Source organism: Lissotriton helveticus, chromosome 1_1, assembly GCF_964261635.1.
Source record: "Lissotriton helveticus chromosome 1_1, aLisHel1.1, whole genome shotgun sequence".
NCBI classification, from domain to species: domain Eukaryota; kingdom Metazoa; phylum Chordata; class Amphibia; order Caudata; family Salamandridae; genus Lissotriton; species Lissotriton helveticus.
Window position 1 is genome coordinate 1,938,612,731 of NC_136057.1, and position 25,314 is coordinate 1,938,638,044.

Genomic DNA, 25,314 nt, shown 5'->3' on the forward strand with positions numbered 1-25,314 from the left:
GTCTAGAACAAACAATGGGATTGAGCAAACACCCCACCCACCACCCAGCCTCCTAGTAACCCCAAAGAGGCAAATCCCAATTTCCTTGATAAAACATGAGTGCAGTGCGAAAACCACTAGTTCAGTAAGGAACAAGCAAGCACTTCGCAAAGAGATCGTGCAAAGCAGAGAAACTTTGGGGCGCGGCAACGCCACGCAGGACGGGCATAAAAATATAAAGATCAAGACATGCAAATATGGAAACAGCGAAAGTGTTGAACACAGCAGAACACATCAAGAAATGCAACAACCAGTCAGCCAGTTACGGGATCGGGGAATAGGCCAACACTGTTCTGCGAACCCCCTTGGGACGGAGAGTTCGTCCGCGGCACGACCGCCGCCCCTGGGCGGCTCTTCTTGTATTCATGGCAAAAGTCCTGCGCCTCAGAGGGAGTATCAAAGATGCGAAATCTGCCGTCCACATCGACCTTCAACCTCGCCAGGTATAACATGCCGTATCTCAGGCCCAGATTCTTCAGGGTAGCCTTGACACCGTTAAACTTACGCCTCGCCTCCTGAACCATGATGGTGAAGTCAGGGAAAAAGGCCAATTTGTTGCCCTGCCACTGGAAGTCTCCTAAGTCTCGAGCTGAACGGAGAGTAGCGTCTTCATCACTAAAGTTCATAAGTCTGGCAATGATGGGTCGCGGAGGGAGACTAGGGCGGGGGCCCAACGATCTATGGGCGCGCTCCACCACGAAGCCCTGAGTGAACGTGTCCCTGCTGGACAGTTCTGTGAGCAGATTTTCTACAAAGACATCCATACACCCGGTGGTGGTCATCTCCGGAACAACGATGACTCGTATATTATTCCGGCAGCTACGGGCCTCTAAGTCCTCATTCTTGATAGCTACATCTCTGAGGATCTTCCCCCATCCTGTCTAGCCGCTTCAGCAAGGTCGACGCGCAATCTTCGATGTCAGACACCCTTGCCTCAACCATGTCCAGCCTTCGATCGTGTACCTGAATTTTAGACCCCATATCAGCCTATTTTTTGTCAAGGTCATCAAATCGGCCATCAAGTGCTTTAAAACTGGCCCCCATTTCGTTAAGCATAGCCGTCGTGAGTGAGGCAGTTTCCTCCGAATCATTTGATCCCATGGCCCCGTTAGCTGGACCGGGGGGATGTCTGAGGTGGGGCCGGGAGCCTTATCAAATTGTAACTTTCGCTGGCTGGGGTCTTTCTTCCCCATTCTGCAGGTAGAGGAGGGCGGTTAGCTAGAGGACTGTCAAAGCCGCAGCCGCTGGGTAATCAAAGAGTGGAGAGGCAAAGGATGCACGTGCAAGGGCCTCCCCACCGAGGTGGCAAGCAGAAGGATGAACAAACAGTAGACGGCGAAAGGGGGACCGTCGCCCCAGCGCCAGGCACCTGAGGGATGGCGGACGTTCACACAGATGAGACCACAGGTAAAGAGAAAGCGGTCCAGAGGCCAGACCCAGACAAAGCACAGAAGAGAGTGCAAGATGGAGAAGCAGCAATGTGTCCACGACCCACCACAAACTAGGAGCGCCAGAGAATGGAGGCGAGGAGTGGCCGGAAGGCGTCAGCGAGATTCCCAGAGCGCAGAGGAGATGGCGGTGCCCATTCGCGAAACCAAGTAGGCCCTCAGCGTGTTCCAGTAGGTTGGGAGACATCGGCCTCCCGAGGCAGCAGGCGTCTTCAAATTCACCCCCAAAGGTGGACTTCAAGCACAGCAGTCCGCACTACCACTTGTGCCCTCCCCAGGTAGGCGGCAGCAATTCACGGTGGGCAGTCGGCACGCGCGGGCCAAAGAGGGGGGTCGGCAAGCCCGGTAAGGCCAAGCGCCGCCACTGCCTCAGGGCTGAGCGTAGGGGCCTCCACACTAGCCTGCCTCACCTCCCGCCGCAACCTGCAATCGAGGCCACAGCGCGGAGACGTCCACCAGGCCGTAAAGGACCTGCAAGCGCCCCGCAAAGGCCGGGGTCAAGCCGGGAGCCGCAGAGGGAGGGACGGGGGGGGGGGGGGAGAGCCCGCAGGGGCAGGGGAAAAAGGAGAGCAGGGCAGCGCCGGACACACCAGGGCCGCACTCACCGCCACCCCAGGCCGCCGGATCGTCGTGGGGGGAAGGCCGGATGGCCGCGTCAGTCCTCAGTGCAGGCCCAGGCCGCGCTAGGCCAGCACGACACAGTCGCCATCCCGTTTAGGCATCAGGCTGCTCCGTCGATGATCAGGAGTGGATGGAGGGTGTCTGCCGCAGCTAGGGTGTAGTTACATCGGAGAAATATGCATTTTGTAAAGCCCGATCGGCGGAGCTTCAGGCCACGGCGGCCATCTTGGTTGCCTCCGTGGCCACGCCCCTCATAACACGAGAAGTACTCAACTGATTACAATCTTGGTATATACATTCATATAAAATTAAGTGTTATTTTTATATGTTAGTGTCATATTTCTTTATTGAGTGTGTGTCTCACTTGCTGCCTTTGTGTGTGCAATAAATATTTAGCACTACCCTCTGATATGCCCAACTGCTCGCCCACACTACCACAAATGAGCACTTGGGGTGTCATTTGTGCCTCTGTAATTCCTTTGGGGTTTGACTGGGCTCTTTGCACAGTGTACCTCTTTTTGTTGCACTATATAAAGAGCCAGCTTCCTAAGGTACCCATCAGGAACTTTTCTTCTAGTGGACTGTATTCGGGGAGATCTGTTAATTGGGACTCGTAGGGTTGGTGGGTGTGTCCCATTTGGCAGATATTTGTGGAATTGTGTTGTGGATAGAGATTGTGTTTGAAGCTCATGAAAGGAATGTATCATGCTCCCTGATCATATGTCCCCAAGGACTGTAATACCAATCCTGTCCCACTTGACAAAGCCTTGGAGTTGTGTCGTGTGTCTAAGTCGTCTGTCCCTCCACAGCAGGGTTTGTTGCATCAGGGTCTTTCCCCAGACTAAGTCCCTCGTCACTCCTCACCAACATTGGAAGACATCTTTAGTGACTTCCGGGAGATTATGTGGAAGGGGTGGAAAGGGGTTGTCGCACAAGTTACTACTTGTGTAACGATATATCTGTAAGAGACATTAGTTAGTGATAGATTCCTTACCTTAGAATACCCCCAGGCGTCAGACTGGATCCGGAAAATTTTGCGTAGCAATACCCCTGCGTGCCGGCAGGCGTCGTCCGCGACCGTCGTCGGCGTTAGCGCCGAAATGACGTCGGAATACTTAGACGCCGCCCATGCGCGCTGACATCAGTTCTGATACACAGCTTTTCCGCGCCACATACGCAGAGCCATGATAGAACCAACACTGGTGCCATGAAACTATGGCCCTGAAAGGGGATGACCTTAACCCTAGATATCGGTTCGCAGAACGGGGAGGATGGGTGGGTCGGTAAGGAATCTATCACTAACTAATGTCTCTTACAGATATATCGTTACACAAGTAGTAACTTGTGCATCTGAAAGAGACACGTTAGTGATAGATTCCTTACCTTAGAATAGATACCCCAGCAATACCAACCCCGGTGGTGGGTCTGCGAACCAATAATCACACCAGAAAGTCCTGGAGGACGGAACGGCCAAAGAAGCCATCCCTCCGGACTTGACTGTCCAGACAGTAGTGTCTTGCAAACGTGTGCAGCGAGGCCCACGTAGCTGCCTGTCAAATGTCCTGCAAGGACACACCCCAGCCCAGGGCAGTTGTAGTAGACGTGGCCCGGGTGGAATGAGCCCGCAATCCAACAGGAGGCTCCTTTTTAGCCAAGGAGTAACATACCTGGATGCACAAGATAATCCACCGGGAGATGGTCCTCTTGTGTACCGCTTTCCCCTTCTTAGCGCCCACGTAACCAACAAAGAGTTGGGCATCCACCCGGAACTGGCGTGTGCGATCCAAGTAGAATGAGAGAGCACGTTTTGGGTCCAGACGGTGGAGCCGCTCTTCCTCTTTAGAGGGATGCGGTGGCGGGAAGAAGGTTGGCAAGGTGATAGACTGCCCAATGTGGAAGGCCGTGACAATCTTGGGCAGGAAAGAAGGCTTAGTACGCAACACCACTTTGTCCGGATGGACAGAAAGGAAAGGTGGAGTACAAGAAAGGGCCTGGAGCTCACTCACTCTCCTGGCAGAGGTGATGGCAACCAGGAAAGCAGTTTTCAGAGTAAGAAGGCGAAGAGGACAGTTGTGAAGTGGCTCAAAGGGAGCGCACATCAAAAACGTAAGAACCAGGTTCAAGTCCCACTGCGGCATCACAAACAGAACAGGAGGGAATGTGTGTGTGATGCCTTTTAGAAATCTATTTAAAATAGGGGACTTGAACAAAGAAGGTTGATCAGGCAGCCTTAGAAATGCTGAAAGGGCAGAAAGGTAGCCCTTGATAGTGCCCAGAGCAGAGCCCTGCTGGGTAAGAGAAAGTAGGAAGAGAAGAACCTCAGAAAGAGGGGCAGCAAGAGGATCCACAGCCTTTGCTGTGCACCATGCCACAAATCTGTTCCACCTGCAGGCGTATACAGACTTTGTGGAGGGACGCCTGGCTGCCAGAATGACATTACAGACTTCAGGAGGCAAGTCAAATAGCCTCAACTGTCGCCGCTCAATCTCCAAGCATGGAGGTGGAGACTGGACAGGTTCGGGTGGAGGACCGTCCCCTGTTGCTGCGACAGAAGGTCCTCCTGAAGAGGCAGACGAACCAGGGGATCGACTGACATACTGAGTAGCTCTGGATACCAGTACCTTCGTGCCCAGTCCAGAGCCACAAGGATGACTTGGGCCTGGTCGCGCTTAATCTTCTTCAGCACTCTGGGCAGAAGTGGTATAGGCGGAAAGGCGTACAGTAGACCGCAACTCCAATCGCGACGAAAAGCGTCTCCGAGCGAGTGCCGCCTTGGAAATTCCAACGCGCAGAACTGATGACATTGCGCGTTCTCTTCGGTGGCGAATAGATCTAACCAAGGCTCTCCCCATCGCTGAAAGAGGCCTTGCGCCACGTCCGAGTTCAGACGCCATTCGTGATCCATCATGCACCGACGGCTGAGCTCGTCCGCCCTGGCGTTCAGAGATCCTGCCAGGTTTCGGCCCACCAGGGTCACGCCCTGGCGTTCCAGCCACTGCCAGATGCGCAGAGCCTCCTGGCAAAGGGTCCACGACCCCACCCCGCCCTGTTTGTTGCAGTACCACATGGAGGTGGTGTTGTTCATGAACACCTGCACTACACTCCCCCGGACAGAGGGGAGGAATGCTTTCAGTGCTAGACGAATCGCCCGTAACTCCAACAGGTTGATGTGGAGCCAGGCCTCCGCCGGAGACCAGAGGCCTCTGATCGCCGCCTCTCCCATGTGGCCTCCCCAGCCCTGGAAGGACGCATCCATCACAACCACGTGCTCCGGTTGGGGAAGGGAGAGGGTCTGCCGCTGACCCAATCGCGGTCCGTGAGCCACCACTGCAGCTGTCTCGTAGTGCCCTCCGAGATCAGGACGTGGTCGGATAGGTTGCCCTGATGCTGGGCCCACTGAAACTTCAGGTCCCACTGCAGAGCCCGCATCCGCCACCTGGCGTGATGCACCAGCAGGATGCAGGAGGCCATCAGCCCCAGAAGCCGCAGCGATAAAAAGGAGCTTCTGAGAGGGGCACATGTGTGACTTCGGCACATTGATGGAGAACCCCAGCCGGTGCAGGAGATCTGCCGTAGTCTGGAGGTGGCTGACGACTGTCTGGAGCGAGCCCGCCTTCAACAACCAGTCGTCGAGGTAGGGGAAGACTGAAACCCCTAACCTGCGCAGATGAGCTGCGACCACCGCCATCACCTTTGTGAACACCCGTCCTGCAAGTCCAACGCTACCATCCAGTCTCCTGGTTCCAGGGCAGCTAGGACCTGAGCCAGTGTCAGCATCTTGAACTTCTCCTTCCGGAGGAAGCCGTTGACGTTCCTTAGGTCCAAGATAGGGCGTAGGCCCCCTTTGCCCTTCTTGGATACCAGAAAGTAGTGGGAGTAGCAACCACACCCTACTTCTGGCCAAGGAACGCGCTCGATGGCCCCCTTGGCCAAGAGGGCCGTAACTTCCTCCTGCAGAAGTCGCAAATGATCCCCCGATACATGGTGGTTCTGCGGTGGCATGGCTGGAGGAGTCGCCTCGAAGGGGAGGGAGTAGCCCCTTCGGACGATCTGCAGCACCCACCTGTCCGAAGTGATGGTGCGCCAGTGGAGGTGGTGATGGCGAACCCTGCCCCCCCACTGGCGTCACATGGGCCTGAAAGCACGGACTAGTAGGGTTTTGAGGCGGATGCTGCGGGGGAAGGTGTGGACTGACCTCGCCTTTGTCCCAGACTGCCGGGATGGCGGTTCCCACGGCCGCCACCGCGTTGGGTATTACCCTGCGTAGCGTGGCTGGCAGCACGTGTGGGTACACCCCTTCCGTGGCCACGAAAGGAGTGAAAGGCAGCCGATTGCTGGCGCAGGGCCGAGAGGCCCAAGGACTTGGCCGTAGCCCTGGAGTCCTTAAAGCGCTCGAGCGCATGGTCTGCCTTGTCGCCAAAGAGGCGACGGCCATCAAACGGCATGTCCATCAAAGTGTTTTGGACATCGGCCGAAAAGTTGGCTGACCTCAACCAGGCGTGGCGTCTGACCGCCACCGTCGTTGCCATCGCTCTACCTAGTGAGTCGGTGGTATCCAGCCCACACCGTATAGAATATTTGGCTGCATCCCGGCCCTCCACAAGGGCTTGGCCGAGTTTGGCCCGTACCTCCAACGGACACTCTGGCAGCACTTCCGCAACCGTATCCCACAGAGAGTGGGTGTAGCGGCCCAAGAGGCATGCGGTGTTGGAAGACCGCAGTCCCAGACTAAGGGACGAGAAGATCTTTTTCCCGTACTGCTCGTACCTCTTGGATTCCCTGTCCGGCGGTGCCGACGGGAATGCGGTCTGGGAATTGGAGGCCTGGATGACCAGGCTCTCGGGGGTAGGGTGGGTGGACAGGAAACATGGGTCGCCCGGGGCTGGGCGGTGGCGTCTGGCCACGTTCCTATCTACGGGCGAACCCGTAGCGGGCTTGGACCAAGTGCCCAGAAGAACGTCGGTCAAGGCCTCATTAAAGGGCAGCAGAGGCTCGGCCGAGCTTGACTGCGGTTTAAGGACCTCAGTGAGGAGATTAGTCCTCACGGCCGCGACGGGGAGCTCAAGGCCCAAGGCCTTGGCAGCCCTCATCAACACCACACTGTAGGTTGCCCCCTCCTCCGAAGCCACGGTAGGAGGGGAGACAAAACCAGTGTCTGGAGAGGTGTCCAGGCCACTGGCCTCCCCAAGGTCTCCTGCCCAGTCCTCATGAGACTGACACTCTCGGGTCAGAGGGTCCTCAGACCCCTCCCAATCCCCTTCATCACCCATCTCCTGAAACTCAGGGTTCTCAACGAATGGGGCCTGTTCATAGAAGTAAAACTCCTCAAATGACGTCTGGAGCGGCGCCCATCGCGGCCGTCCCGACGTCGGAACAGGAACGAAGGGGGCATCGGGGACGGCACCGCCCGAGGAGGCGACACCTGATGGTCCGACGCCGGGGAGGTCGTAAGGTCCACCGGCGACGATCCAGATCCCGAAGAAGGTCTAGCGGGGTCCCGCGGCGCCGGGCCCGAAGGCGCCGGCGGCCGCTGTACTCTGCGGCGCTGGGCCCGGAGGCGCCGGCGGCGTCGGGGCCGAAGCACCCGACGGCGTCGGGGCCGAAGCCCTTGACCCGCTAGAGGCCCCAGACGGGTCTGCTAGGCCCGAAGGCGCCGCGGAGCCCGTCGGAGGAGAGAGTTTCCTCATGGCCATGAGGAAGCCCTCGATCTCCTCCGGCGTCGCGTTTAGTCCAGGGACCGGAGGGTGTGGAGCTGGACGCGGCGCCCGCGACTCCGACAGAGCCGCGTGGGTGGTGTCACCCGAACCCCAGGCCGCATCACGCGAGCGTCGGGGGGAGTCCGCAGAGCGATGACGCCTCTTGGACTTCTTGTGCTTCTTACCTGACGACGACTTCGTACCGGAGGAGTGCGGCCTACTCTCGGAACTGTGGTGGCTCCGAGCCCGCGACCTGTCCCTCGACCTCCCGTGGGACCGAGACCTCTCGCGGTGCGGGACCGAATGCCGGAGTTCGAGTCGCCTGCGGGACCGCTCCCGCCAGGCTTTCGAAGAGAGGGCCCGGCAGTCAGAGCAGGCCTTGTCGTCGTGGTCGACGCCTAGACAAGTTAGACACAGGTGGTGAGGATCCGTGACCGACATCGTGCGCTCGCAATCCTCGCAGTGCTTAAAGCCAGGCATCCCTACGGCACCAATCGGAGTCGAAAGACTTCGAGAAATGATCAAAAATGATCCAAAAAGTTAGTCAAAAATTGACTAGGGTTACTGCTTTTTCCAGATCTGCGCTTGCTGGCGCGGAAAAAAGAAGAACTGACGTCAGCGCGCATGGGCGGCGTCTAAGTACTCCGACGACGTCATTCCGGCGCTAACTACGCCGTCGACGGACGCGGAGCCGCGGACAACCCCTGCCGGCGCGCAGGGGTATTGCTACGCAAAATTTTCTGGATCCAGTCTGACGCCTGGGGATATTCTAAGGTAAGGAATCTATCACTAACGTGTCTCTTACAGATATATAAGATCCTCATCACCCACTCCAAATTTAGGAGCCAACGGTTGGTCCTATAGACCGGCTCATCGCATCCACCAGTCAGCCATTCATTCACAACTAGTAGGCTTCCTGCTCTATAGTCTAGAAAGAGGGCCGTCATACCTGCGCCCCCATCGTACAGCGGTTTTATTAGTGTATCGCTGGCAATACGTGGCAGGTGCTTGGGCAACAAGAAAGAGCAGGTCATTATCGCCAGACTCCGATGCCAGTACTGTGAAATAGGAAGGGGATACTTTTGGAACACACAAAGCTAGAGGGGGAGGACCATTATTTTAAAAAGAGCAATTCAGCCTAATAATTGCAAGGGAAGTAAGTACCTAACACTGTAGGCCCACCACCACACAGTTTGTTAGAGAGGTGAGGGCAAGGTCCCGGGTTTCCTCCAGGTATCTGGAAATGTAGACTCTGAGGTATTTGAAGGCACCATCTTGAACAGGGATGGGGGTGGGCCAGGAGGTCTTAACGGCTCCTTGTGCTGAGGTTTTAACTTTTTTACACGTCTTAGGAATCTGCAATGGATATGTGTTTTTTTTTACTCCTCGTTTTAAAGGTTAACTTGGACAGTAGATCTTTTTAATGACTTAATATATACACGTAATTTTGTAAGGTAGACCATGTATTATGTGATATTTATTAAAGATGTTTTTTTTTCTTCTTGTTCGGTTTATGATGTTATCAAACTTTATGTTTTTTACTGTAGAAAATCGAATAAATGTATTGATTGACTGATTCAAGAAGAGAACTAAAGACTTGATTCAGTGAATCTTACTGGTAAAAACAATGCCATCCCACCTCAGGAAAAAGGGGCCTACAGATGATACTGTGGGCATGCTGGGAGTGAGGAGGACCACCCATAAAGTGGTAGTGGTGCTTTTCTCTGTGCGAGCCATCATGCCAAGGGACATATTTTTCACCCTAATTTCTTGGATTTCTACTAGTCTTATGGATGATTTTTCAAAACGTAAATTTTTGAGCACTAAAGCTAATGAGCACAAATGTAAAAACCATATCAAAGAATAGTAAATTGATACTACTTACCCGCAGAAGCTCCAGAACTGTTATGTAGGACATTTATACTGGGCATATCACTGGTGATATTTACTTCAGGAACACCAGCTGCAGCTGAATGCATGGCACCATGGGTTGAGGGATGGCTGACGGGCTTCTCAGAAAAGTCGAGGCGGATCGAATTCTGGGAGCTAGGAGATAGCGGAGCTCTGGGGGTCCGCTCTGACCTTCCAGTATCAGATGACAGACTGGTGGGAAGAGACCAAAGGAAACAAGAAAGCACATGTATAATATCAGTAAGAAGAGGCTCCCAGACAATTGGCCAACCTGCAGTGACCATAATAGAGCCACATGCAAAATGGAGTATCCAAGGTTTTTAACTAGAATATTTCTACATTTTTATTCTAGCCTTAACAATTTCTTGTGTGTGCTCTGTAGAAACACTGTATGATGCACAAACACCTTCACTTCTTTACAGGTTTCTCTTTTAGAACTGACAGTACCAACACCTTCACTTCTTTACGGGCTCCTCTCTTAGGACTGACATTATGTAACCTGACAGCATGTGAATGTCTCAACAGTAATGGACTGTTTCTGCAAGTAGAACGTTTAGCAGGAGGAGAGCCTGCAACTTGCTCTACGACATGAAAAGTTTAAAGCAAGCAGTCAAAGTGAGGCGATTCTGGCATTCGCACACATCTATTCGAGCTAAGCAACAAGCAAAGGACAAGAAATACATGGAGGCCTTTAAAGTGAAAAAAAGTAAACACAATGGCTGCTGCAGAGAATGCCTTAATAGCAAGGAAGGACTAAGTTAGCATGTCAGCAAATGAAGAAGTCACTTACCTTATGTACCCCTCTTTCTGGTGGATACTGTATCTAACCGCAGATTCCTCACTTTGTCAATAACCCCAGGTGCCAGACTGGATCTGGAAAGTTTTCTCAGCAGTTTGCTCGTGCATCAGTGGGTGATGTCATGCAGCTCCGTGTCAGGTCTGTCCAGCCCTGGATGGGACGTTGGAGCTTCTAAACAGCTGCCAGATCGGCACAGTGATGTTAGTTTCTTTCTGATATCTGTGCATGCTGTCGCACATGGAGCCTTCAATAATCAGATTGTGCCACTGTGCAGATCTCTGGTTTTGTATCTTACAGGTATGAACTACTTAAGTCCATTCCACAAAAAGGGAAGTTAGGTGAATTGGTGAGGAATCTGCAGCTAGATCGAGTATCCATTAGGAAGAGTGTTACAAACTAAGTAACCTGCTCTTCTGATCGATACAGCGGAATCCTCACCTTATGGATTTATGACAACGGAATACCTCTCAAGGTGGTGGGTCTGTGGAATGGCCAGACCAGTGAACCCTGAAGAACAGAATTGGCAAAAAGCACCCCACCCCTCCGACCATGCCAAACCCGCCAAACCTGGCAGCTATCCACGTAGGAGAACTTCATGAATGTATGGAAAGACACTCAAATAGGAGCGTGGAAAATGTCTAAAATTGGTACAGCAAGCGCCTGCTCTGCCATCCTTTGCTCAGGTGGAAGAAGCATGTAGGCCTTCTGGAGGCTGTTTCTTAATACACCAGACAATCCATCAGGAGATTGTGCTTTTCTAAACAGCTTTCTCCTTTCTCAGCCAATTGTCCACTCAATATTTGTTGGTGCAATGGATGTAAAAGCTTAGAGCTCTTTGGGGTAGGGCGATAAAATATTTCTTCCTCTTTAGATTGATGAGGCAGGATGAAAAAAAGCTTGCAGGGTGTTGAACTGCCTGAACTGGAAAGGCCTGACAACCTCAGGGAGATATGCTGCTTTCGTCCGAAGGGCTAGCTTGTCTGGGAAGAAGGTGTGTACGACTGCTTAACAGTCAGCGCCTGCAAGTCACTCACCCAATGAGCTGACGAATCGCTGTGAGGAATAATGTCTTCAGTGCATGTAGGTGCCGAGAACAACTCTAACTTTTTCTAAACAGGGCACACATGAGGAAAGTGATAACCGCATTAATGTCCCACCGAGGCATCAACAACTACGACTTGATTAAAGATGGTTGTTTAGGTCAACAAAGTAAGGCCAAAAGGCTGACATATAACCTTTAACTCTTGCCAGAGCATGCTCAGGTTTAACCCGTTGGCTGCGCCGCCCGTTTTGCGGACGTGCGGCACTTCCGCAAAACGGGTGGAGCCACGTCGGCCTTTGGCCGACGGCAGCACCAGCGAGGTAGTGCTACCGTCGGCCAATGGCCGACGGCAGCATGGATAGGGTTAAGACTGCTTGAACAGAAGGTCCTCAACAACGGGCAGCCAGATTGGAGGACATATTTTCATGGACAGACATACCAGATACCACACTCTCCTCTCCCAGTCTGGAGTCCTAGGATGACTTGGGCTTGGTCTTTCCTGATCTTCTTCAGAACTCTGGGCAGGAGAGGTTTAAGTTTAGTTTAGTTTAAAGGAGTTTGTAGAGCGCTTGGTAACACCTCTCGGCGTGTCCCCGCGCTGTGGAGAGAAAGTGCAGCAACGGAGAAAACCAATCACACAGCAAAGAGGCAAGTTTTCAACTTCTTCCTGAACATAATTTCATTGCTCTCCAACCTGGTATCTAGAGGCAGGCGGTTCCATTGCTTGGCAGCTAAGGTGCGGAATGATCTGCCTCCCATTTTAGCTTTTTTGGGGCAGGTAGTTTTGAGCAGACCCATTCCTTTGGATCTAAGAGATCTGTTAGGTTCATATACAGACGCCAAATCAGACATATATGCCGGTGCTCTGTGATGAATTATTTTGTGGCACCAAAGCATAGCTTTAAAGACAATCCTCTTACTGATCGGTAGCCAGTGGAGGGCTGCTAGGGAGGGGCGTGAAGGAGCTCGGCGGGGAAGCCTTAGCACCAGGCGAGCTGCCGAGTTTTGTAAAACCTGTAGCTTTTTTATGTTTTTCACTGATGTCCCCATGAGCAGCACGTTTCCGTAATCAATACGGGACGTTATCAGTGCCTGCGTCATGGTACGCCTAGAGTTAATGGGTAACAGGTCGAGGGTGCGGTTGAGGGTTTTCATTACCCCAAAACATTTACCAACAGTCTTCTTTACGTGGCTGTCAAAGGACAGTTTATTGTCCACCCATACACCTAGATTCTTCGCCTCTCGTGCAGGCGAGGGCAGGGGACCCAGACAGCTAGGCCACCACTCTGTCGTCCATTTGACCTCATTGCCTCCAATAATGAGGACCTCTGTTTTTGTCCCATTAAGTTTCAAACAGTGTTCATTCATCCACATAGCCAGTTTGGACATGCAGGCATTGAAGTTATCAGCTTCCTTAGAAGGGGCTTGGGTCAGAGATATGAGGAGTTGCGTGTCGTCGGCGTAGGAGACAAGCTCCACGCCGAACGACTGCACCACCTCTGCCAGAGGGGCCATGTAGAGATTGAACAGGGTGGGACTCAGGGCAGAGCCCTGAGGAACCCCCTGTTCAAGCATCACTCTGTCGGAGAGGAAAGTCCCTCTTTGAACTTGGAAGCTCCTGTTAATCAAGAAAGATTTCAGCCACCCCAGTGCCTTGTTGGTAACTCCCGCTTTATTTAGACACTGTAGCAAGGTGGAGTGTGCTACAGTGTCAAAAGCGGCACTGAGATCAAGCATGATGAGGGCCATTGTCTTTCCCTCATCTGCTCCCTCACGTAAGGTTTCAGTGGCCCTCAGGAGCGCTGTCTCCGTAGAGAAGCCAGTTCTAAAACCCGACTGAGATTTATGGAAAACATTATGGGTCTCAAGATGTTCCATAAGTTGACTGTTAGCGATTTTCTCTGCTAACTTGGCCACATAAGGTAGCAAGGATATAGGTCGTAGGTTATCCATTATGTCCATGCTGATGTTCGGTTTTTTCTTGATGGGTAATACTATTGCCTGTTTCCATTCCTCCGGAAGGCAGGAGGTTGTAAAGGAGGTTTGTAGTAAGTGCCTGAGATGAGGTTCTAGTACAGGAAAGGCTTCAGCTAAAATTTTCGGGGGTGCCGGGTCCCGGGGAGATCCCGATTTGATTTTGTTGCACATTTTGGACAGAATTTCATAGGAGGGAACTACAAAAGAATTGAGACATACAGGTGTATTTACACATTTATCATTTTCAATGAAGTCCGTGGCCGAATCTATCTGTTTAGAGAAGCTAGTATAGATTTTGTTAATTTTGCCTGCAAAATACTGTGCAATATTATTGCATGCTTCCACTGAATCATTTTGAGCGGGGGAGGTCACGTCCACAATGGATATCTCTTTGTATATCTGAAACAGTTCCTTGGAGGAATTGCCTGCTTCCATAATACGGGTGTGATAATGCTCTGCTTTGGCCAGACGAACAGATTTGTAATATTCTCTCTGCGCTGTTTTATGTTGTATTTTAATATCTGCACAGAAGTTCTGTCGCCAAGCTCTCTCAAGTTTCTTACATGCCGTTTTCATGGCCTGCAGTTCTTGGCTAAACCAAGGAGCAGTTTTCTTAGGCCTCCTGACATTGGACAGGGTACGGCTGGGGGCTGTGGTGTCCAGGGCCTTAGTGACGATATTATTTAAATTATCATTAGCTGCCTCACAGTCGACCCCTTTAGGAGGGCCTTCGTCATGCAAAATTTGATTGAACGAATCTAGAGAGAAGTTCTTCCATTTTCTGCGTTTGTATCGCAGGGATTGATGACGAAAAAGCTCCGTTCTGTCAAGTTGGACTGTGATAGGAATAATAAAATGATCCGACCAAGGTATGGGTATAGGATCAGAGGTATGCACTCCCTGCCAGTTTCCAAAGACGGGGTCTAGTAAGTGTCCTAATTGATGGGAAGGTTCTTTATTTTTTAGATCGAGCTGAACAGATTGCAATTCCATTCGGATATCATCAGCGTCTTTATCTAAGTGATCTTCGAAATGAGCATTGAGATCTCCTAGCACTAACAGTCTGGACTTCCTCAGCGCTAGATGAGTGACCACCTCCATTAGGGTCGATGTAAACTCATATAGTCTACCTGGTGGACGGTATATCAAAATGCCAGAGATCGAATGATTGGGACCAGTGTTAATTGTGAAGGTACCGGCTTCACTATGATCAACCTGAGTGTGTACTAGGGAGCAGACTAGAGGAGCTTTCGTGGCTATGGCGATGCCGCCTCCTCTGCCGTCCCTCCTGTCCAATCTAGATAGGGAGTAGCCGTTGGGCATGGCCTGGATAATATCCGGGTCCGAGTGATCATCTAGCCAGGTTTCAGTTAAGAAAAGAATGTTAAGATTTTGGTCCTCGAGTAGATGGTAAATTTCTAGAGCGTGCTTACGTAGAGATCTACAATTCAATAATGCAGCTTTGATGGTAGGGCCCAAGCTAGTGTCTGGGATTTGAAGGAGGGGTTCAAAGCGGCACCTCGTGCATTTTGTGAGTGACTGGGCAGGCATGGTGTGTTTGCAGACGGCAGGCGTGTCAGATTGTAATGCAAGTAATGCATGTCTGCCATACCTTATGGTGTTTTGTGACGAACTACCAGGGTTTGTGGCCCCGCGCCCCGTCCGGCCGCGGACGGGCGCAGACGGGCTGGACTTTGGCTCGACTTCGGCGCGCTTCCGGCGCGCCCGCTGCACGCGGTAGAGGTGGAAAGGCATATAGGACTAGCAACCTTCGATCCAAGCGAAAGGCACCTCAGCGTGAGACCTGCATTGGGAACTCAACTTACAGAAGCTTGGGCAGTGTACATTCTCTGCGGTGGTGAAAGCGAGGATTCTCCTTAATGCTGTAAGTCGCCCTGTGCCATCTCCAGTTGCAGCCATCACCTGAGGTTCGCATGCAATGTCAGCTGCATTTGGCTGCCCTGGAATTCAAAGACCCTACTAGGTGCGGTACAATCGAGGAAATACTCTGATGAATCAGCTACTTCCAAAAGTGAAAACCCTCCTGGCACAGGACTCTCAATTGCACTCTTCCCAGTTTGTTGCAGATTCTCATGGCGTTAGTGTTGTCAGAACCTATACCCGTTCCCCTTTGTGGATGGGAGGTACTATTAGTAACAAGTCTATTTCCAGCAACTCGAACAAGTAGATGTGCAAACAAACTTCCACCAGCGACCTCAGATCTCTACCTCCCTCAGATGAACTCCGCAACCAAGCAACAAAGCATCCATCACGAGCAATAGCTCTGGGTGGGGTAGGGAGAAGTGACTGCCACTGGTCCAATTGAGGTCTAGCAGCCAACACTGCAGGTCTTTTGCCGTCTCCTTCAGCACTTGAATGTATTCTGACAGGTTCCCTAAGTGCCTGCCCACCGAGACTTCAAACCCCACTGCAGAGCCAACATGTCCCACCTGGAGCAGTGCACAAGCAGAATGCAAGAAGCCAAGTAGCCTCAGAGCTGCTCTCACGGAGACCCAGGTTGAAGGTTGAAACATTAGATCAGCCCAAATGTCCTGGTCTTGCTGAGGTGGAGAAAAGGCTCGGAAAAGCACCATGTCCAGAATGGCTTCAATTAAATGGAGCCTCTACGAAGGAGTCAGCTTTGACTTCAGCACGTTGATAGAAAGACCCAATGATTTCAACAAGTGCACCGTTGTCTGGAGGTGGTTTACAGCTGTTTGAGGCGAGCCTGCCTTTAGAAACCAGACATCGAGGTACATGAAGACTGATGGGCAGCAACCACCACCATCACTTTTGTGAACACTGAAAGGTGAGCAACAACACCTTGGAACTTTTGGCTAATCTGAAACCACAGGTAGCATCTGTGGAAGTAGGAGCCCTGCAGCATAAACATCACCATCCAGTCTCCTAGATCCAGGACAGACAAAACTTGGGCCAGAGTGAGCATTTTGAACTTGAAGTTCAGAGGCCATAAAGTGAGGCTAGGGTGAAGATGTTTGTCTTTTTTCAGTAACAAAAACTAACAGAAATAGCAACCAGACCAGATTTATGGGGCCAGCACCCTCTATCTGGCTCCCTTGGCCACGAGAGCTTGAACTTCTCCTCGGAGTATGGACAAATGGTTCTACGGGAGGGGTTGTGGTGTAGGATGCATGCCGAAGAGGGTTTGATCAGAAAGGGAAGGGAGTAACCATTCCAGACAATTTGGTGTACCCATTGCTCAAATATAATGCTCCTTCACCCAAGGAGATAAAAGGTGATGTGAACTCCTACCAGGCAATCATGCTCCGCTGAGGGAAATTAAAGCAGTTATCCAATGGCTGTGAAGGGAAAGGGATAGGTTTGGGAAGTTCACTGCCCCAGAGCCATGGATGCTGATGGCCGATTTTCTGGCCTCTAACTCGAAAGGTTTGAGAGTCATGTTGCTGTTTAGGCAAGGTCTGATACTGCCTCTGTTGAAACTGTCTTCCGAGGCCTCGAAAAGGACGATTGTGTTGGGAAAACTGCTCATCCAAGAAAGCACGCTGTTGCTTCGCTCTTTTTAAAGCACTCCAGGGATATGTCTGCATGGTCTCCAAAGAGGCATGTACCATTGTTGCTAAAAAACCTGTAATGTGAATCCAAGCATGGTACTAAAGCACCCGCTGGTCAATTCTGCCCTACCCAGACAGTCCACAGTGTTCAGGCCCAATCATAGGGAGAACTTCACAGAAATATGGCCATCCTGAATAAAGCATTGGAGATTGGACTTAATGTTCTCTGGGAAGGTTGACAATATGTTAACCACCATGTCCCATAGTGCATGTAAGATTTTCCACAGGAGGCATCTGGTGTCTACAAATATAAGGGCAAGACTGTCGGAGGAGAACGTTTGCATCACAAATGCCTCCATACATTTCATCTCTCTGGCAGAGTGCTCAGAAACTCATTTGGGTTTAACCTACTTGTGGAGGCCTGCAGCACAAGGTGTGAGAAAGTGCCCTCTTTCATGCATGGTATGTCCCCACTTTTTGCTGAACTTCTGATGCTCTTTGACTGACTGTGCCCTGGGCTCCTGCTAATCAGGTACCCAGGGCCTATGTTCCTTCCCTAAAACTGCATTGAAGCCTAAACCCAATTGGCATCTCTGCCACATGCCAGCCCCTGGTAAATGGTACCACAGGTACCCAGGGCACTGTTACCAGAGAAGGCCTCTAAGGCTGCAGCACTTATTGTGCTACCATTAGAGGCCCTGTACCCTGACACTAACACACTGCCTTTGCAGGGTGCGTGTCTTGGTGCAGAACAAAGTGAAGAGTCGACATGGCACACATCCCTGTGTGCCATGCCCGCAAACCACTGCCCTGACATACATCAGTCACCCCTGTAGCTGGGTGCTCTATGCCAGTGGTGGTGGCACAGGTACATGAGCCCTGTGCCCCTACATTACCCAGGGCCATTCCTGGGCACTGTAAGTGCAGTGCTGCCCTTAAGGGTATATGGTGCTGGGAGGTCGTCATTACGAACTCCTCAGCACCATGATGGCTTCACTGAAGACTGAGAAGTTTGGTATCAAACTTCTCAGTACATTAAACCCGCACTGATGCCAGTGTGAGATTTACTTTAAAATGCACCAGAGGGCATCTTAGAGATGCCCCCTGAAACCTAACCTACAATCCACGTCTGGACTCAAAGGCTGCCTAGGCTGCCACAAAGCAGACATGTTGCTGGACCCCTGGGTGGAGAGCCCCCGCTTTCCTGGGCCTGCAACAATGCACATCCTGGGCGAGGTGCTAGGTCTCCTCCCCCAGGATGGGCAGGGGGAAGCTTCAAAGGCCTGCCACCTCTGAGCTTCTCCAAACCATTTGCTGTACCCAGCAACTGGCCCCCACCAGTTCTGACCCCAACTCTGGCGGGAAGACTGTTGGGAAACCCTACGTCAGGAAGGGGGGTGTGCCAGCCTGTGCCAACCCCACCCCTCAGGTGGGAGAGGCGAGGTGAAGTACGACCCCGGGCTCTGGCCATCCTGAAGATGGGGAGCCCTGCCCAATCACAGCTAGGCTCCTGCCCCCTCGAACCGGAGAGGAGCAGACTAGGGGGTGTATCCACCCCAGGACAGGGACCTATTGGTCCCTGCCCTTGCCCTACCTGTAACGCCCCTAAGTTCAGTGTTTAGGGGCTCCCTGAACCTTCCTTCCTCAGAACCCAATAAGAAAATAAGAAAAAAGATCAAGAAGACCCGCAGTGCAGCTGCTAACAACAGGACGACACCCACTGACTTGGCCCCAGCCCTACCGGCCTGTCGACCATGGAACCTGCTCCTGCTAAATCCCGGCGACTCCTGCGGACAGCAACCTTGGACAACCCGGACGACCTGCCTGCCTTGACCCTCTAACAGGCTGGGACTCGCAGAGGCTCTGCTCCAACAGCAACACCCCTGTTGCCAGCCAGGAACTGCGAATCCAGCCCACTCTGCACCTGCCAAGCCTGGCCTGTGCCCGAGTGATCCAAGACCACGAGGACGTCCCCCCGGCAACTGGGACACGAAGTCCAGTGCCCAAAGACCCTCCTCGACGTCTCAGATGACGCCTGCAGCCTCAGAACCAGGGATCCCTCCAACCGCGACCAGCCGAGGGTAAGATTTCCCGTCACCCAAAGACAACCCTGCACCCCACGGCCCCCTGTGCCCTTCATCGGGGGATCGCAGTGACCAGTCCGGACCTGCCCGATCGACTCTGGGAGCCCCGGCTGGGTGCGCGGCTTTGGACATTGCCCGCGGCGGGTCCGCTCTCATTGATTCCTACAGAGATCTCCTGGGCCGCCTAGTGGGGTCGGAGGGCGACCGCGGATCTCCCTGGGTGCCGGAGAGGACTGGGCATTTGTTTTGGAGGAGGGCGCTTCGGACCCCTGCCAGGTGGAGCTGCCGACGAGGAGCACCCGGTAAGGTTCCCCGAGCCAGGGACGCCCTTACGCAAGACCCCCGGCTCTGAGGCCTACCTACGGAAACGGCCGCGACTGGTGGGAGCCCACCCGCCTCCTGACACCACCGTTTAGCGCCGAGCCCCGCCTCGTGGACCGCGCTACTTTATTACTACTGTCCCGTAGAGGGGTCGAGGGGGGCATGCCGAGCTCTACGGTGGCCTGCTATATAGCTGTAACAAAGGCCTTTTCGAGACATCTCTAAATATTGGCCCTCCTATTTTCATTCTGTCCAAGGCATTCACCATCTGCTCACCTGCTGTGACCCCCCCCCCCCTCAATTGCACAGATAGACGCACACTGGTCGGTTGGTTCCTGCGTCCCCGGGCCTCCATTTTGGGGGGCTCTGTATCCGGCCGCCATTTGGACGGTTCCACTCTACACTGTGGTCCAGCCCTGCCCGTCAAGATACTGCGCATTTGTGAGGGGGGTGCGGCCACAGCTGAGACGTACCTAATTTCTACTCCCATGTCGTGGTTGCGGTGTGCTCTGCTCCGGCCTACCTGGCTATATCCGACTGGGAAAGTTGGCTGTTGCTAGACACACGGTAGCTGGCCCTCCTTCCCCTCCCCTCACTCTTATATCGTGGCTCGAGTGCGCTCGCTGGGTGACACTAGAGGTGCCCCGTGGGGCCCACCTACTCCCGCACCTGCGACCTCCTGACTCTACCTGTTCTTGTAGCGCTCTGATCTGCCCTTCCCCCTCATGGCCTCCAACAGGGGAAATAGATCGACAACCCAGAAATAACTAACGAAATTCTCCTGGACTGCTAAAGGAGATGCTAAAGACATGACGTCTGAGGGAGGACCGAGCCGCCCTCACCTGCAGCCAAAACCCTGACGCTTGAGGATGTAATGACAGCCATAGCGGGCGTACATACCTCTCTTGAGACCCGAATAGACTCTGTTAATATCGAGGTCACCCTGCTACGAGCAGACCTTCGCAAAATCGACTACAAGGTCAAAGACGTGGAGGTTAAAACGGCGGACCTCATTGATGACACCTCTACCCTCCAGCAGCAGGTGGCCCACCTCCAGAAACAGCAACACCAGATGAGTGAACTCCTGGATGCTTATGAAGGGAGGGCGCGACGAAACAACCTCCGCATCCTAGGTGTTCCGGAACGCATGCAGGAGCCTGCTGCCGACCTCTTTGTGGAAGACCTCGTGGTGAAGCATCTCTGGCCAAAACGACTCTCCAGCTTCTTCTCCATTGAAAATGGCCCATCGGGTCCCGGGAGGTAGGCCGAAACCCGGTGCCCCTCCACGTCCGATCCTGGCCAGGGTCTTTAACTTCCGGGACAGAGACGTCATACTCCAGGCGGCCCAGACGAGTGCACTGCTCCAAATTGACAATGCCGCTATTACCTTCTAAAGTGCAAGCACGTCGTTGCAGTTTCATAGAAGTCAAGAAGGCGATGCGTGACAAAAGCATAAGTACTCCATGCTGTTTCCGGCCAAATTGCGGGTCGAGGCGGAGGGTAAGACTTGGTTTTTTCTCTCCCCAGAGGAGGCGTGGGGGTGGTTGGAAGGATGGCATCCTGCAGGAAAGACCGCACGCGATCGTGGTGCCTCCGGACTGGAGGGGCACCTAATCCACTCACCTACTCGTCAGGAACCGGATACGGAGGTGGACCGTGACAGCGGACAGTGACTCCCACAACGGCACGAATTGCTCTATTTGAACAGTTTCCACTGTCTCTTTGTTATTTGACATTCCCGCCGCATCTACAATTCTACATCTTGGGGGGCCTTCCCCCACTATTGGACCTATGGTTGATGATATCGTGAGCACCTGGACTGGTATGTTTTTTCTGATTATTGTGGTGTAAATCCTTTGTTTTCAGTAATGGCGAATGGCACGGTGGTTTAGCTGTCACCCCGTGTATGGTTGGGAGGGCGACGAGCACTCTGCCTAGTTGAGGTGTGGATAGTTTCAAGTCCGCGGGCAGGGAAGCAGGGTGGGGGGGAGGGGGGGGGAGTTTTTATTGTGGTTTTATTGGCTTATGTTTGTTTTTGGAAGCAGATTCTATCATTGTTTTGAGTCCTATCTCCAATATTGTCTCCTATCCTTTTTAGTTAATCGCAGAGTCCTCCTCGATTTTGGGCATAATAGATATCACCGTCCGGCCTTTGGTGCCACCTTGAATCTGAGGGCTATTTGTCCTTGCTCCCATCTGGGTAGCCCCCCTGACCGCAATCCCACTCACATTGATGGCCCTAAAGTTGTCTCTCGCACCTCCAGGTGAGCCCTTTAGCCGTCTTTCATTATATAAACCACCATGACACAATCCCAAAACTAGGGCGCTCACCCTCATGACGTAGAATGTTAATGGACTTGGAAGTAAAATAAAGAGAGGAGTGATGCTACAGTATCTCAAGCGTCATGCTCCTGACTTGGTGCTGCTTTAAGAGACACACCTGATGGGCAACACTTGTCGGGCTCTCCATCGAGGGGGGTACAATCTATTGGTTCACGCCGGTTTCACTTCTGGCTCCCGAGGCACTGGCATTCTTGTCAAGAAAAACCGTCCACTTACCTGTACTAAGACATGGGCTGACCCCCTTGGCCGCTTTGCTGTGGTCGAGGCCACATGGGAGGGGCGACACCTGAACGTTATCTCGGCCTCCATCCCACCAGCAATGGGCAAAGATGCGCTGATGACCCTAGAACGACTTCTGTTGGATCTCCCCCAGGGTACACTGGTTATCGGTGGTGGCTTTAACATGACGATGGACGATCAGATAGATAGGCATCCCCAGCGCCACTCCCATAGGCAGGGTTCGGACCTTCTAGACTTTACGCAGGCAATAGGTTTAGAGGACCTCTGGCGGACGTTTCACCCAGACACCTCTTATTTCACACACTATTCCAATGCTCACAATAGCATGTCCCGCATTGATTATATTTTTTGCCCCACAGCGGACGTTGGTTTCATTCGCAACCCAAAGGGACTTCCTCGGGGTATCTCGGATCATTCTCCACTCACTCTTGAGCTTACCTACTATCGGCAGGTGACCAGAGGACCCATAGTCATCAATCCATGACTCCTGAAAATCCCTGACATTAAAGATAGCCTGCTTGAACATACCGAATATTATTTTGCTGAGAACCTCGGTTCGGTCCAATCTGCTGTCACGATCTGGGAAGCGTACAAAGCCGTTATCAAGGGGAGGGTACTAGCTCTTAAGTCTGAATATCAACACAAACAAAACGAGCTATTGCTTCAGACCGAAACTGATTTGCTCCGCCTGGAGTCAGACCTCAATGCTAACCCATCCGATGAGACAGCTGCCCGTCTCAGACTTAAACAACGTGAATACAAGACATCGGCCTAGGAAAAGGCTCAAGCTGAACTGTCTGAACATGGTTGGGCTAATAGGCAAGATGGCCGCTGACAGTCTGTAGGTGGAGGACGTGCTCCCTGCCGCTCCCTGCTCCTGGGTAGAGCAATGAGGTGACTGATCGGCAGAAACGGCGGAAAACGGTGGAAAACGGCAGAAGATGTAGAAAATACCATCGGACTGCATTACATTGTGCACTGGCGAAGGTGCGGCAGATTTTTTAGAAGCGAGGAGAAAGTCAGCCGATGTGGTTGCTTACACAGGCATTGACGGAGGCACTAACCTTCCCGGCGGCAGATGCAGCGCTGACCCGTGCATTGGACAATGCTCGTCAGCTGATGGTGAAGGCGGATTCCTGGAGGGAGCAGTTTCGGCAGTTACGGCGGCAGCGGCGTCTCCGGCAGCAGAGTTTGGCAGCAGCAGCGCTGTCAGTTGCTTGGCGTGTAATGGCGCCAAAGATCTCGAAAGCCTTGCGAGAGGAGAAAGCAGCACGGAGTGAGTCTGACGCGCCGGCAGCAAACCTTCGCGTAAAAAAACCGGCACGGACCCAGGAGGAGGTCAGTGCTACTGAGCAAGGAAGGAGTGCGGTAAGAAGTAAGGAGACCGGCAGCGGTGCGGGGGAGAAATCAAAGAAAAAAGAGAAGGAGAAAGAGAAAAGTAAAGGGGCTGTGGTGACTAACGGAAATAAAGGGAAATTGATAGAGCAAGGGAACTCGAGACAGCCATTAGTTTTGGAGGCATTTTTCCCTGTTGCTGTTGCCGGCTCTGTGGCGGTTGACACTAATGTGGACATAGCTCATCCAGAAAGGATAGGTCATCCGGATTTTGTATCTGAATGTGACCCTGACCTTGACCCTGACCCTGAACACGGCGCCCTTATGAAAGGGGTAGATAGCACCCTGCTGATACCCGGCGATTTGACAGAGATAGAGACAGAAAATATGACTATTCTGAGTAGAAAAGCATATAAAAACTCTGAAATGTCACAAGGAAATCTACCTCAGCAAAGGGAAGAGGACTTGGAGAAGGATACAAGAGGATGTGGAAAAGAGGGCGAGGTGGCCATTGTTACCGATAAGGCTACTGGAAGTGCGAGAGAGGACAGAGCCATAAATAATGCTAAGGAGAGCGCTTTACCTCCCGGAGCAGATGCAGTCAATATATTGACTTTAACAGAGACTATAACAGAGGCATTGACTGAGGTGATAAGGGAGGGGGAAAACAGCCTCAATATCCATAATCTGAATGCTACCAATCTACCCGCAATAGGGAAAAGTAATCAAGAGGGTAGTAGAAACGCTCATTCGCATGGGGGGGTTGGAAAAGGAGGCGGTAACGGAAATGGTGATGGTGATGGCGATGGCGATGGCGATGGTAATGTTAATCACAACGGGGATATTGGGCTTAATAACAGGAAGGATATGATTACCAGCGACCCTACCGCACTGATAACCATAACTGGTTCTCCTAGTGACGAATGCTTTTTTTCTGTCAACGAGGGTGAAGAGGAAGGAGAGGAGGTGGGGGCGGTTGGGGGAGGTGAGTCGGATCCCTCTATTGTAGAATCGGGGAGCGACCAGACACTGTCAGGGCTAGGAGTAGGCTCTACCACCACACCAGATTCTATCAAAGATATAGCTTTAAAACGTAAATCAAAAGTCCTGACCAAAAAAAGGAGAAGAGCGAAAGGGTCTATTAGTCCAGCTGCTAGTAGCGTTGCAAAAAGGCTAGATTGGGACTACGCAGCCACATCCCAGATGTATAAAGAGGGTATTGGTGGCCTAGATGAAACCATGGGCTCTTCACGGATGAATGAGGAGGGGGTTAGGCAAGGCCAATCTGAAACTCAGACTCAGACACAGATTCATACCCAGACTCACAATCAGTCACATTCCCGAGGCCAAGACTCACCTAAGGGGCTTGAAAGGATTTTCACAATGCTCAAGCAAATCCAAATTGAGGCGAGGGTAGAGAGTCAGAGAGCCAGGCAGGAAAGTAAAAAAATACAAACTTCCCTTCGGGAAGTAAGTAAGGCATGTACAGAATTGTCAGGGAGACTCACGGAAGTTGAAGAAAGAACAGGGAATATGGAAGATGAAATGAAAGGTTGGAAGGAATTTAGACAAGATCAGGAAAAAACTAACAGTGATGTGTTATGGAAGCTTGAAGAGTTTGAGAACAGACAGAGGAGGAATAACGTTAGACTCCTAGGTATTCCGGAAGGAAGAGAAGGAAAAGACATCAGAGCCTACATAATAGAGTTTCTTAAGGGGGCATTGCCAGATTTGAAAGGCTGGGATTGGGAGTCAGAAATTCAACGCGCCCACAGATTCCCATTTGTACAAAGGAAGGGGGCTGGCTCAAGTAAACCCAGAGCAATTTTAATATATGTGGGAAATTATCTTTTGAGAGAAGAGATTATGGTGAAAGCAAGGCCACAGACAAAATGTAGATATCAGGAGGTAGAGTTTTTCGCCAG

At 52.2% G+C, this 25,314-nt stretch overlaps 1 protein-coding gene across 1 annotated transcript in view; it reads right to left on the minus strand.

Annotated features, from left to right (window-relative positions):
• The window catches only part of CEP350 (centrosomal protein 350), a 1,478,431-nt gene that overhangs the window by 891,964 nt on the left and 561,153 nt on the right, over positions 1-25,314 (minus strand). The window contains exon 16 of the mRNA XM_078643560.1: positions 9,690-9,907. Coding sequence (XP_078499686.1) covers positions 9,690-9,907 — 218 coding nt within the window. The remainder of the gene's footprint in view (positions 1-9,689; positions 9,908-25,314) is intronic.